We start from the raw sequence: 14,856 nt of genomic DNA, 5'->3' as shown, positions 1-14,856 counted from the left end.
TTTTTTTTTTTTTTTTAAGAACAAAACTCATGTTTAATTTGCATATTTTTTGCCTAAGTAACATACATAATACATGTTGTTTTGTATGGAGGACCAGGAGTGCCACTTAAAAAATCAAATGAAGATTCAATATATCAATTTAATAATTCACACATAAAAATGTATATAAATAAATCACTTTTAAATGGACAAATTAATAGACATTTATAAAGTTGTTTATTTAATTAGTGTTTTTAAATGTACTGCAATAAAACCATAAAACAATAAATAAATAAATCAAAATTAAATGTATAAATAAATAGACACATTTAAAATTGTTTATTTAATTCATGTTTTAAAACGTAGATTAATAAAACAATAAAAACATACTTAAATAAGTGATTTTAAAGGCACATGTTAAATCACCTTTTTAAAGCATTTGTCAAACCATTTCTCTATCTATTTGCCAAACGCTTTTCTTTTTCGGTTTACCAACTGCTTTTCTTTATCCATTTGTCAATCGAGTTAAAAAAATGCCATTGGACAGTACACACGTGGGAGCAACCAATCTATGGAGGACCAGGAGTGCCACTTAAAAAATCAAATGAAGATTCAATATATCAATTTAATAATTCACACATAAAAATGTATATAAATAAATCACTTTTAAATGGACAAATTAATAGACATTTATAAAGTTGTTTATTTAATTAGTGTTTTTAAATGTACTGCAATAAAACCATAAAACAATAAATAAATAAATCAAAATTAAATGTATAAATAAATAGACACATTTAAAATTGATTATTTAATTCATGTTTTAAAACGTAGATTAATAAAACAATAAAAACATACTTAAATAAGTGATTTTAAAGGCACATGTTAAATCACCTTTTTAAAGCATTTGTCAAACCATTTCTCTATCTATTTGCCAAACGCTTTTCTTTTTCGGTTTACCAACTGCTTTTCTTTATCCATTTGTCAATCGAGTTAAAAAAATGCCATTGGACAGTACACACGTGGGAGCAGCCAATCACCTTTCGCCTGTCTCCCGCTTACAAATCAAATGTAACTCGCACTGGACAGTTAGAGAGACCAAGGCATTAGTCCCGCTTAATTCGCTTCTGTGGCGCCATTTTAACATCTTGCATATTACCAGATAGATATTACACAATAATTACTTCAAGAATATTGGCTATATCTTCACTTACAATGGCAGATATAGCCAATATTCTTAGAAAACTTGCCAATGAGGTGGATGCTTTAACCTCTAATTCTAATGCTGTCCCAGACCGAACATCTGAAACTCAAGGACATGCAAACGAGAACGCAGTGGACGGTAAGAAAAGTTGCTTTTCTTAAATTTTGTTGTTTGACTCTATGCGAATGTGTTTGGTCACATCTAATTTATGCCAATATTATGACATATAATTTGTGATATTATAAATAATATGACCCATTAAAACGAGGCATTTGTCGCGTATACGCCCCTCCCTGGCCTAACGTTAGTCTCTCACAGGCGCGCACACAACCACCAATGTTGCTAACGAATCAATTTTGTCACTTTATTTTTTTGCCTAATAACCCTTCGCTAACATCCAGTTAAAAATATATCGCCAATACGCCACCACGAGGTCTTGCTCTCTCGGCACATGATCGTCTTTCTTTGGTGTCTTGGCCGAAAGAAGCCACAGTTCAGTTGATGTCTTTGACTCTTGGCCGTAACGTAATTTACCGCAGCTGATTTGGTCGTCGTTTGTTTCGACCCTGCGCTGTGCGTTAAAATATGCCAAATCACTGCATTTAACGTTAGCCGCTCTTTAACCAAGGTATGCTGATTTTTTGTCAGGTCATGTCGCAGTTATAAATCAGGATTTTAGCGGGTCAAACACATAAAGCAATGAACATTAACAAAAATCAGTTTTGCGTTTACACCTAGTAAAGATCCGAACACAATGCGAGCCAGACTACCTCCGGATGTGGTCAGCCAGATCCGATCACAACGCATTTACACCTTGCATTAACATGCGTTTTTTATTATCCGGATAACTTATCTGGATACAGATCGCATTTTAATACCAGGTGTAAATGGGTTTAAATTCAACATCACTGAGCCCAAAGGCAGCAGGCATCATGTAGATAACTATTATAGTTCTGACCAAGTCCAACTAAAATCCAACAAAATAAACAATGAACAAATAAAATATAAAACAACATGAAATTAGATAGACAGTCTTATATATTAAGAATATATTAAAAACTTGAATATTTTTAGAAAGGATGTGAATTAAAACAACCACAACAGGCAATAAACAACAGAGGATAAATTCTGTTAAATTAAAATTTTAATTGACCGAATTATCCATTTGTTTTCTGACAGGGAACACATGGAACGAATCCCCGCTCCACATTTTGATTGACAGCCGTCACAATCTACTAGTGACCGTGTTTACTCCTTTCTTTTCAGCCATTGGATAAGATATAAAACACGTGTGTTGGATTTGTACTTATGACGAACCGCTGTTAAATATAGCCTAGGTGAAAAAACACGCTGAAAAAATAATAAATAAAATGCTTTCTTAAAAAAGGTGAAAGAACGCATGCACGTTTTCTTAATATGACAATTAAAAACCAATAGACTGATGAAAATGCGGGACTTTTTCTCAATATGCGACGTGTGGGACAAGGGGTGAAAATGCTGCGGGACGGGTGGTCACCCTATTCCTGTGGGCTATCTATGTAGGTCTATTAAAGGGTTAGTTTACCAAAAATGAAAATTCTGTCAGTATTTACTCACCCTCATGTTGTTCCAACCCCGTAAGACCTTCGTTCATCTTCGGAACACAAATTAAGATATTTTTGATGAAATCTGAGAGCTGGATCACTCCTGTATACTAGTCCATAGGCTTCTTGAGGGATTGAAACTTGCCGGCCTCGAAAAGTTATTAAAGACATCGTTAAAACAGTCCAAGTGACTTCAGTGGCTCAATCTTAAGTTTATCAAACGACGAGAATAATTTTTGTGCGAAAAACAACAACAAAAATAATGACTTTATTTCAACTATTCAGTTCCTTCTCTCTCTGCCTCGAGTCAGGTTACTAGTTTATTAGCGTAAGCTTCTGTTATTGTACGTCACACGCATCACACACATGACCAGCGTCGGCCAATAGTGAGCCTACATGTGACGTAGCTCTACGCTATCACACTACGTTAACTGACTACAGGCCCATGGAGAAGGAAGTGAATAGTTGAAATAAAGTCGCTATTTTTGTTTGTTTTTGCGCACAAAAAGTATTCTCGTTGCTTGATAAAGTTAAGATTGCTTGGACTATTTAATGATGTCTCTAATAACTTTTCGAGGCCGGCAAGTTTCAATCCCTCAAGAAGCCTATGGACTAGTATGCAGGAGTGATCCAGCTCTCAGATTTCATCAAAAATATCTTAATTTGTGTTCCGAAGATGAACGAAGGTCTTACGGGGTTGGAACAACATGAGGGTGAGTAAATACTGACAGAATTTTCATTTTTGGGTGAACTAACCCTTTAAGGTCTATAACGTCTAACAATTTCTGTCATATGTTTTTTCAATGTTATATTTAAAAATAAACAAAAACATGCACATTAAACAAAGCATTTCTAAAATTCATTGTTATGGGTTAAGTTTACATTGACATTGTTTTCAAATTTACAGTTGAAGTAAATAGACTTTTCGCAAGCTATGGAGCAGAACCCAGCAGGAGACCTTTAAGTCGCCGTAGTCGTTCTGCAAGACATCGCAGTAGCTTCACAAGAGTTTTCTGCTGCTTAAGTAGCATGACACAAAGTGTTGCACCAAATAAATATGAAAGGGAGGAACTGGAAGCTGCAGGACTAGGAGAGAAAAAAGTTACATTTCTTGGTGGGTATCATGTATGTTTTTGTTTATAAACAAAAGTTGTTAAACAAAAGTTTTGCTTAAAATTGTTTGCTTTATCTTTTCTTTTTTACAGGTGATGAAAATAATGCAGAAGATTTCAAAGACTACATTCTAACTACATATCCAAAACTTGGTAACTGTGGGGGATTCGAGATTTTAAAAACATCAGGCATGACCCGATCTAGGAATCTGGTGGTGTTGCCTTCCCCAAACACAGGATACACAATTAAGACTCTAAAAGAAAATATGGGACACGCTGTCATCTACATACGTCCTATGCAAAAAGACATTGAACTGTCCAGTTCTGTAAGTTTTTTTTACTACAGTAAATTACTTCAATTAATGTGTGCTTATTATATTCTAGACAACTGAAAGGAGTAGTTCACTTTAAAAAAAAAAACTTTTGCTGATAATTTACTCGCCCCCATGTCATCCAAGATGACCATGTCATTCTTTCTTCAGTCGAAAAGAAATTAAGGTTTTTGATCAAAACATTCCAGGATTTTTCTCCATATAATGCACTTCAATGACTCCAACAGTTTCAAGGTCCAAAACTGTCAGTGCAAACTGCAAACTGATCAAAGTGCTTTAAACATTCCAGACAATGAATAAGGGTCTTATCAAGCGAAACGATCACTCATTTAAAAAATAAATAAAAAAGTTTGTTTTATAAGCTCAAATGGTCGCCTTGCTCTGTTCTGTGATGCGCGTTCGTGACTCTCCTGTTCAAACTCGTTCATCAAATCTTTTTCGAGTCATTTCATTCGTTGAATGAACCAAATGACTCGAAAAAAGATTTGTTCATTTTGATGAACGAGTTTGAACAAGAGTCACGAATGCGCATCACAGAACAGAGCAAGACGAGAATGTGTGCTTATAAGACTAAATCTTTTCTATTTATTTTTTAAATTAGCGATCTTTTCGCTTGATAAGACCCTTATTCATCGTCTGGAATCGTTTAAAGCCCTTTGAAGCTGCACTGAAACTTTCATTTGGACCTTGAACCATTTGGACCCCATTAAAGTCCATTATATGGAGAAAAATCCTGGAATGTTTTCATCAAAAACCTTCATTTCTTTTCGACTGAAGAAAGAATGACATGGACATCTTGGATGACATTGGGGTGAGTAAATTATCAGCAAAAGTTCTTTTTAAAACTGAACTACTCCTTGAATTCGTTATCTAAAATTCTGAGATTGCTTTTGAATTTTTTAAGGTTGTCTGTAAATCTCCCATGCTTGGCCCAATGGAGAGATGTCTTCTCTGTGATAAAGAGTTTAATTTCAATGAACTTAAAGTTCACATTGAGGGCTGCAGGTATGGATAACATTGACTGGTCGATTTAATATTCAGTTTCTTATTAGGTAAGGTAGGTTATTAACAAATTTTAATTTCATGTTTTTGAAGGCCAAGGACTGAATGTTCCCTGCTACCATTATTAGAGAACGAACACCAACCACATTCCTCAGACAGTGATTCATTCATCAACCAGACAATCGATTTAACAGAGGAAAAAACAGACATGGTAAACTTCAATTTGCATTGCTAAGAGCTTTTCTTCAAATTAGGTTTGTGCTTGTAGGTTCACAATATTAGTATTTCAAAACACTCAAACAAGAAGAGAGTGATCTTGTGCATTATCCACATTTATGTGGTTCAGGTTTTATGGTAGATGCTTTTAGAAGTGTCTTTAATATTTCTAAATTTCCTATTTCATAATTTTGACAGGAAGCTTTAAGTGAATGGCGGAGGATGCGTGAGGAGCAGGATGAGGAATACAACCAGTCTCTGATTGCAGATCAAGCCAAAGTATGTAGGGTAAACTTGATAACAGACATCCCCTGATGACATTGTGTTATCTTTCTGTCTGCATTACAATGGAGTGTCTGAATTTGTAATATGTTTCAGGAACTTCAGAAGATAAATACTGAAGAATCTGAAAATAACCGCAAAAAGGTAAGTCTAAGTAAAGGAAATCAGGATGTTGCTGCCTTTTTTAAAGGAGAACTGCAGTGCAAAATGAACCTTTAGTCTAATAAAACATTGGTACATAGTACTGTGTTAGTGTGGGGCTATTTTGAGCCTTGTTAGTGGTATAAACTGGCGATGTTGTTTTAGTTAGTCAATGCCCCTAGTACTAGCATTATACGCTAAACAGTTTTTAAAGATAAAACTCTTTACATTCGATTATCATGAAATCAAATCTCAGAGAACGGTTGACTAGGTACTGATGTTTTATTAGACCAAAGGTTCATTTTGCACCGGAGTTCTCCTTTAAGACAATACATATTTATGTGTAACACAACTTATACATAGTAGATGCTTAGCAGATAAACTAAACGAAATTACAAGCTGAATAATTGTACAAAAGCATCATCATAGAGAAAATAGTCTTTGGATATTATTAAAATATCATTTAGGTATTGAGAGAAAGGGAGTAATTAAAAGTCCTGGTAAGGTGTTGTTACAGTGCTTTATACCATGGTCTGGGTGAATACTCGATTCTGAGTGGCTGCAGGGTGTCCGTTAAAAAATGATAGAGGACACCTAGTAAAGTAGTTCTGGTGAAACTGCCTGTTTACCGTTCGAAATTAATAAATAAATGCGCTGCCCACAACAGCTGTGAGTAACCATAGCAACAGGCAGTCAAAGTATCTGTTAACAATTTGCTCTATCAAAACAAACTAACGTTAGTTAGATATTACATAGCCTACTAATACAACAATGAGGGACAAAGACAGAGATAACACCAGGAGAATTGAATCAAATAGAAGACGAAAAAGATGAGATCAAGATGAAAAAAAAAAAAATAAGAAATGGGCAGTAAATACACTCAGAGACTTTATTTTTCAAAAAAAAAAAAAAAAAAGGACTCAAGCTTTGAAAATTACACCGCTACTGCTCTGAATGAGACCCTGCGGGAGTTTGGAGATAACGTTACTCTATTGGGAGTTTTACGCAGCTGTCCAGACAACCAAGGCATGAGGAGAGTACAGCGTTTCAAGCCTAAGGAGCCTGTTTGATTAATTGTTTTATGTGTAATAAAAAAAATAACTATGCCTACCTTTGTGTTTCATGAAAAAAAAATGCGTTTTTGAACCTGAAGGGTTCTACAAGCTGAGCGGACTATAAATATCTCCGGTTGCTAAATAAACCGTCAGGCAAGTTATTATTTGTAAATCTAGATTTAGCCTAATTAAAATATAAACTAATGCTTTAAAAATGTTTTATTTGTCAAGTGTCCATGGTATAAGTGGGTTAATGCCCTCCGAGGTGTCCATTGTCAGGTTTTAATGGACTTCGGCGGAGGCAGCCGTCCTCCGCTGCGAGTCGGCCGGTTCACGCCTCGCCGTCGTCCATTAAAACCTGACAATGGACACCTCGGAGGGCATAAACCCTTACACAAGGCACACCTAGACCTCAGAAATTGGGATAGACTAAATTTATATAAATGTAGACAGGATGGTGAAGATCTAGCGTCTCTGTAAATTGATATGTGGGCAGTTGCCAGTTTGTTACAATAAAAAAGATGGTTGTATTTTGTTTTGTTATAACAGTTTGATTCAGAAACTTACCTACATTATTTTAGGCAATAGATGAGAGACGAGCGCGAATGGCGAGTATACCTGAATTTGCCCATGGTGTGCCAATAAAAGTAAAATATCCGAGTGGGTTAATGAGAACCAGGAAATTTATTTTAACGGAATCAATTAAGGTAGGTAAGGTATTTTTTTTTTTTTATAGTTTGTTTTTTGGCATGCAAAGTCTAAACTGTTTAAGTGTGAAATCATCAAAATGTATAGGCACTGTTTGACTTTGTTGGAGAGGTGGAGGATGCTACAGAATGGTTCCAAATTCAGGAAGCCTTATCACCACCACTTCGAAATGACCTATGTGGAACAATTTCTGAAAGAAATATCAGAGGGCCAACCACACTTTTTGTGCAGTGGATTTCATCTGAAGATGCAGAGGTAGATTTACAAAAAGTTATACTTTTTTTTTTTTCTTAGCTTGTCATTTACTGTTTTATGTAATTCATCAGTTCATGCAGACCATTCTTACACCTGATGACTATGAGAACCATGATAATGATGATTATAATTCTTCTGGGACTGCCAGCCAATCGGATCAACCTAGCACCTCTAATGCACATCTGACATCGTTCTGCCCTCAATCAGAGCAGGAAAAGACTGTTCAGAAGTGAGAATTAAAGTGTTATAGTTTCAGTTAACCCATTGTCATCTAAATACCTGTATCCCATTTGATATACAAATGTCATCATTTATTATTTGCATTCATAATAAATTCTTTTCTAGGACCGACCTCCAAACTATACTGAGTCGCCTTTCCGCCAAAATAGACGATGAGAGTCCCACTAGTAATCAGATCAATATAGTACGGGATTACAAAGGCAATACCCACAACATTTTAAGAAGCACTGTTCAGGCTTTTAGTCGGCGAAGATTTAATCTCGGAGCAAGACTGGATGTCGTTTTTGTTGATGATACAAAAGAAGCAGAGGGGGCTGTGGACGGTGGTGGTCCAACTAGAGAGTACCTCAGATTGCTCCTTAAGGCTGTCCAACAGTCTAGCATATTTGCGGGCCCTGAAAATAGCAAGAGGTTGCGGCTCGACAGTGAAGGTAAGCATTTAAACCAAAGGTCTTATTTAAAATTATTTCATAACATTAAGTCATTGTAGTTCATTAAAATATTTTGGTTATTAAATTTTCTTTACAGCTTTGCATAAAGGTCTCTACAGGCAGATATCTCAAATGATATCAGTTTGTATAATTCATGGAGGAATGGGGCCACATTTCTTTTCAGAAAAGCTCTTTCTCCAGGTTTGTGGTAAACCCAGCAGTCCTGCAACCTTGGATGAAGTAGATGATGAGACCTTTAAAGAAATGCTTTGCAAAGTAAGTATTTTTTTTAAATTGTTAAAAATAGATATGCAGGAGTAGTTCTCTTTTGAAAAACTTTTGCTGATAATTTACTCACCCCCATGTCATCCAAGATGTCTATGTCATTCTTTCTTCAGTCGAAAAGAAATTAAGGTTTTTGATGAAAACATTCCAGGATTTTTCTCCATATAATGGACTTCAATGGGAACCAAACGATTCAAGGTCCAAAAGACAGTTTCAGTGCAAACTGTTCAAAGGGCTTTAAACAATTCCAGACGATGAATAAGAGTCTTAGGTAACACTTTATTTCGATAGTCCACTTTAGACATTCTACTAACTATAAGTAACTTTTCAACTACATGTGAACTAAATGTCATTAGAGTATTAGTAGACTGTCAGCTTAATATCTGCTAACACTTTATTTTGTTGGTCCCCCTATTTGGTAAGTAACTAAGCGACTACAAGTAAACTTATTCTCCTAACCTGAACCTTAACACCTAACCATAACCTAACAGTCTACTGACAGTCTGCTATAATTTACCAATACTCTAATGAGAGTTAGTTGCCATGTAGTTGAAAAGTTATTTATAATTAGTAGAACGTTTAAAGTGACTATCGAAATAAAGTGTAACCGGGTCTTATCAAGCGAAACGATCGCTCATTTAAAAAATATATAACAAAGTTTAAGTTTTATAAGCTCAAATGCTCGCCTTGCTCTGTTCTGTGATGCGCGTTCGTGACTCTCCTGTTCGAACTCGTTCATCAAAATGAACAAATCTTTTTTTGAGTCATTTTGTGCATTGAATGAACCAAATGACTCGGAAAAAGATTTGTTTGTTTTGATGAACGAGTTCGAACAGGAGAGTCACGAACGCGCATCACAGAACAGAGCAAGGCAAGCATTTGAGCTTATAAAACTTAAACTTGTTTTTTTAAATGAGCAATCCTTTCGCTCGATAAGACCCTTATTCATCGTCTGGAATCGTTTAAAGCCCTTTGATCAGTTTGCACTGAAACTGTCTTTTGGACCCCACTATGTCCATTATATGGAGAAAAATCCTGGAATGTTTTGATCAAAAACCTTATCGTCTTTTCAACTGAAGAAAGAAAGACATGGACATCTTGGATGACATGGGGGCGAGTAAATTATCAGCAAAAGTTTTTCAAAAGAGAACTACTCCTTTAATACAGTACTTTTGTATTGTAGCTGTAGCACGACTGTTTGTATTTGTATTTTTTAGATAAAAGACGCTGAAACGGTTGCAGAAGCCAAAGCTGCCATTGAAATGGCAGAAGATTGCCTGTCCATAATTGGAGCCTTTAGATCTATTAGTACTCTTAAGCAGCGGGACACGCTGGTACAGTCAGCTGTGGAGTATTATGTTGATGGGAGATGCAATGTTGCACTGCAACAGTACGTAGTATTAAAAACGTTCTTATTTGTTGAAATAGTTTTCATACCTTGTTCTTTGTAAATTCTACATGTTTTTTTACAGGTTTGTTGATGGTTTTAAGACCCTTGGACTTCTTCAAGAAATGCAGACACACACAGATCTGTTTCACATCATATTTGTTGAAGACAAAAAACCCCTGAGATCTTCAGACCTGGCATCACTTTTTGAAGCAAACCTTTCAGATCACGACAGCTATAAGAGAGAGCTAGAGACCAGGACCTTGTGCTTCTGGAGAGACTGGATCATTGATGTTGAGGGTATTTACAAATATATTTTTTTACATTTTACAAATGTAGTGGAGTAGAAAGTATGATAATGGTTGCAAAAATAACAGTGAAAGTATGCACTGTTGATTCTACTGAAGTAAAGTACAGATATGTGAAAAATGTAATTAAATAAATCATTCCACCACTGATAGTGAATGAATGATTGGATAATTTATTTAGTTATTTTTATATATATACACAATTATTTAAAGGTGGAAAAACCCACCTTGTAATTGTTTTTGCTTGTTTGGAATGGCACTAACAGTACACTTGTTAGACCGAATATCTACATGTGTTACAGATGAAGAATGTGCACCACTGACATTGGAGAATGTGCTGGAGTTTGCTTCAGGGTCTTCAGTCATTCCACCCCATGGCTTTCTGCAGCAGCCCCAAATCGAATTTCTGCACGACGCACCAGAGAAAATATTTCCAGAGGCAAACACATGTAACATTGTTTTAAAATTACCCATCCATTATAATTACGAGTCTTTCAAGACAAACATGAGCAACGGCATACTGTGGGCACCAACATTTGGAGTAGCGTAGTGTAACACATGAGCATTAAAGGGATGTACAAAGGGATTTACTCCAGACCATCCATTTAAAGGAATTGTTAAACCATAAATAAAATTTACCTCTTCATTTACTCACCTTCAGTCCAACCTAGTTGTACAACATCTTCATTTCCTCAGCCAAACATTAGTGGAGAAACATTTAACTAAATCCTAGAATTTCATATTGAATTGTGATCAACAGTATCATTACAAAGCTATGAACAGAATTGTATTTATTATTACTCCATTTGTGTTTGGTTAAAGAAAGTAAGATGTCATACACTCTTGAGTAAGATGAACTACCACCTTATGATGAGTGCATCTCATAAGGGTTGAGTTTAAATACATTGTTGTTTGAAAATAATATGATTGTTTTTTTGACAATGAAATGTTACAGTTGTTAGGGCATTTTATCATTCAGGGATGTTTTATTTAACAACATGAAATGTAACAGTTTCGCTGGTTTATTGACAATGGCAATGCACTAGAACCATTTAGGTTCGTACAACAGGATTTTTTCATTGCTAAAAGCAGTAGCAAAAAAAAAGAAGTTTGTAAACATTGACACCAATTAATAATTGACAATTGATGCATGACAGTTAAAGGCTTTTTGTGACTTAAGCTTATTCCCCGTATCCCCCAGAGTTAGATGAGTCCATACATACCCTTCTCATCTCTGTGCATGCTGTAACTCTGTCTGACAGACCCACCGCTTGCCTAGCTTAGCACAAAGACTGGAGGTAAATGGCTCCAGCTAGCATACTGCTCCCAATAAGTGACAAAATAACACCTACATTTTCCTGTTTACATGTTGTGATTTACAATAACAAGGCTACATGAGACACAGCCATCTTCTAACCGTACACATACTGGGAACTAGATTCTCAGAAGGCAAAGCACTGCTACTTGGGTGGAGTGATTATGATTATGCCTTCTCAGAATCTAGTTTCCAGTTTGTGTACGGTTAGAAAATGTGTGACTTTACAAATCACATCATGTAAATAGGAAAATATTGGTGTAATTTTGTCACTTATGAGGATTAGTATGCTAGCTGGAGCCATTTACATCCAGTCTTTGTGCTAAGCTAGGCTAGCGGCAGGTGCGTGAGACCGAGTTACAGCACGCATGGAGATGAAAAAGGTATGTATGGACTTATCTAACGCTGGGGGATATGGTGAATAAGCTAAAGTCCCAAAAAGTGGGAGTGTTGATTTAATCTCGTCATACCAACATTGTTTTAATGGATAGTTTAAAATGTAGTTAACAGCATGTTATGCATAAAAAAAACTAAATTAAATGCTTTTTCTGATATTACTGTGTTTGTGATTTCTGATCAACAATACGATAGGTCTGTCTTATATACATATTCAAAATCTATGCCTAAAGTTTTTAAACCTTTAAAAGAAGACTATGATTCACCAAGCATTTGTTTAACAGCAAGAACTGTTTCCCTGTAGACAGATAATGCTTCCGAGAAAGGTACATCCGGGTTTGGTAATGCTGCCAGCTCATCTTCGGTCAAGCTTCGAGGCAGATCCAACTCAGGAACATGAACACCTTCTGCTTGTTGCCCTTGAATATCTTCCCTAACTTCATCATCAATGTCAATCTACAACAATAACAATATGAAAACCATTTAGAAAACATAATTAAAAACAGTAATTAAATTAATTGACCAGTACTTAAGTTTAAATATTTACTCTTTAGATTTTCCATTGTATCAGACAATTTATCAGTGAAGAAATAATAAATGAAAAAATGGGCTCTGCTTCCAGCAAAGTAATTTTCTAGATCACTGTATAATTACCCATCTTGAGCCTTCCTTCTCATGATTCGACCAAAGCTGCAGAGGAGTTCTGTTGCCTGCAGATCTTAGACTGTGACTATTCCAGGCACTCCGAAATTCTTGCAGATGCCTCTGAATTTGTGGCATGCAAGACCAGTGCAAGGCAAACAAGTCCATATCTTGGTCTGGATTATGCCATCCTTCATCTTCCAACTGATGAAAAGTGGTGTAGAAGAGGTCTGTTACTTGTTCAAAGACATGTCTCCACAACCGCTCAATTCTTAAATAAACAAAAAAAACTTCAATTTAAAGCAGTCCAGTAAAGGAAAACGCTATTCATTTGGCTACAAGGCAACAAGCCAACCTCTGGTTGTGCACACTTCTTCCTGTGATGTGTGAATGTCGGTTTGTTCCTCTGGTTCTTACCATGAAGCGGGCAACCATTACATGAATTACCATTACAGTACATGAAGTTGCCTGGATCTTATGTGTCCCAAGATCATCTTGTAGCCAGCATTGGGGTATCTATGGTGTATTTCCGTCGTTATTCTATCCAACTCCTCATTCGTAATGGAGGTGTACAAGTCACGTTTCCTAAAAACAAAGTATGATTTAATTATATACAATTATCTTATCATAATGAAACAAATTCCAACAAATGTGTGCAAATTTGCAACAAATGTGTTTTTCCCTGTAAAGACAATTCTAAACAAATAATCTTAACACAATCTGGTTTCAGCACAGTCAACGGACACGCCCCCTACCTTTGATCTATTTTTTCAAGGTTTTAATATCTATTTGGCGGCTTTTTCTTATCATTCAAAATGGTCTGGGTGGCTATTAAAACCTTTTTTTTTTGTGGTATTACAAACTCAGAACACATACTTAATTTTGACTTTACAGGGACTAAGCATTCACATAAAATCGAATTGTCCACCTTCACGTAACCAACTCAACTGTGACTTAACGTTAAATATCCAGCCTAATGTTTACATGCTGAAACCATCTGTCCACTGTAACGTTGGTTAAAACTAGCAAGGGGATTATCACGCTTCCGGGTTTCATGGGCGGGATTTGTCAACTTTGTGCATGTCCACTTCCGATGCAGTTCAACAATGCCCGAGACGAAAACTAATTATGTCACTACTCTGTTCCACTTTGTAAATCTAAACAACAACGCCAACCCTACTTAAGTTTTCATGGATTCCCGACTGAATTGAGTGTAAGGAAGAAATGGATTAAAACTTTAAAATAAAACAAGGTAGCACGTTTGTTTGCAGCCGGCACTTTAGTAAATCAGACTAATTTACCAGGGATGCCATATAGACCATTTTGCAAGATGTAAACAACACTGTCCCAGAAGCACTTCCTGTTTCAGTTTTTTAACACTAACGTTACATAAAAGCTGGGATAAAATACAACCAACAGATCGGTGATTCAACGGAAGTGGCAGTGCACAAAGATCACAAAGTCCGGAAGTACTACGTATCAGCGTGATAATCCCCAGGAAAAAAATACAACATTTTCTTTTACATAGTAAACCATGATTTGCAAGGTTTCGTCGGACTGTCCTTAGCGACACGATAAATCTTGCCGTCTCTTCTGCTGGTACATCCAACGACTGGTGTTGTTCAAGTATATTTGGAAGTAAGACACTCTGAGCCTCATCAAACATTTATTTATTGTAAATAATCCTTCCATTTATTGTGCACACACAATTATTCGCTGCATTTGCAACGTCTTCCCTCAACTCTAAAACCCTTTTATATATATAATTATAATCAAGAGGAGAATTTCGTCCGCAGAAATCAGCTAAAGTCAATAAATCATTCGCAATCCCTCTGAAAACACCTGCCATTTTTCCGTCGCTCGCCAAACCCGTCTTCAAACTCCCGCTGATGACGTTACGTATGGTCTCTCTAACTGTCCAATGACAGTGCGAGTTACATTTGATTTGCAAGCGGGAGACAGGCGAAAGGTGATTGGTTGCTCCCA

At 36.1% G+C, this 14,856-nt stretch overlaps 1 protein-coding gene and 1 long non-coding RNA gene across 2 annotated transcripts; one reads left to right on the top strand and one right to left on the bottom strand.

Moving 5' to 3' along the window:
* Nucleotides 1-3,365: 3,365 nt before the first annotated feature.
* On the top strand, nt 3,366-12,194 carry LOC120477014 (uncharacterized). The gene is made up of 14 exons (XM_089127051.1): nt 3,366-3,877; nt 3,969-4,201; nt 5,112-5,212; nt 5,303-5,420; nt 5,624-5,704; nt 5,804-5,851; nt 7,485-7,610; nt 7,699-7,866; nt 7,938-8,095; nt 8,212-8,537; nt 8,635-8,813; nt 10,040-10,212; nt 10,295-10,509; nt 10,820-12,194. Exons 1-14 carry the CDS (start codon nt 3,793-3,795, stop codon nt 11,065-11,067), a joined length of 2,259 nt encoding a protein of 752 aa, XP_088983177.1. The 5' UTR covers nt 3,366-3,792; the 3' UTR covers nt 11,068-12,194.
* Nucleotides 12,195-12,246: 52 nt separating this feature from the next.
* On the bottom strand, nt 12,247-13,442 carry LOC148965189 (uncharacterized). Its single transcript, XR_016149986.1, has 3 exons — nt 13,226-13,442; nt 12,883-13,141; nt 12,247-12,684 (listed from the first exon to the last, which is right to left on the bottom strand). It is a non-coding gene; the product is annotated as an uncharacterized LOC148965189 (long non-coding RNA).
* Nucleotides 13,443-14,856: the final 1,414 nt, after the last annotated feature.

Source organism: Pimephales promelas, chromosome 24, assembly GCF_988280905.1.
Source record: "Pimephales promelas chromosome 24, fPimPro1.hap1.1, whole genome shotgun sequence".
In the NCBI taxonomy this organism is placed as follows: domain Eukaryota; kingdom Metazoa; phylum Chordata; class Actinopteri; order Cypriniformes; family Leuciscidae; genus Pimephales; species Pimephales promelas.
This window is presented reverse-complemented; position numbering and strand designations above follow the sequence as displayed.

What these genes read in the sequence shown, in the direction of transcription:
- LOC120477014 (XM_089127051.1), top strand. Translation starts at nt 3,793, where the DNA reads ATGACACAAAGTGTTGCACCAAATAAATATGAAAGGGAGGAACTGGAA. An exon ending in ACATTGAACTGTCCAGTTCT is followed by an intron (nt 4,202 to 5,111) that starts GTAAGTTTTTTT and finishes GAATTTTTTAAG; the next exon opens with GTTGTCTGTAAATCTCCCAT. An exon ending in CAGAGGAAAAAACAGACATG is followed by an intron (nt 5,421 to 5,623) that starts GTAAACTTCAAT and finishes TAATTTTGACAG; the next exon opens with GAAGCTTTAAGTGAATGGCG.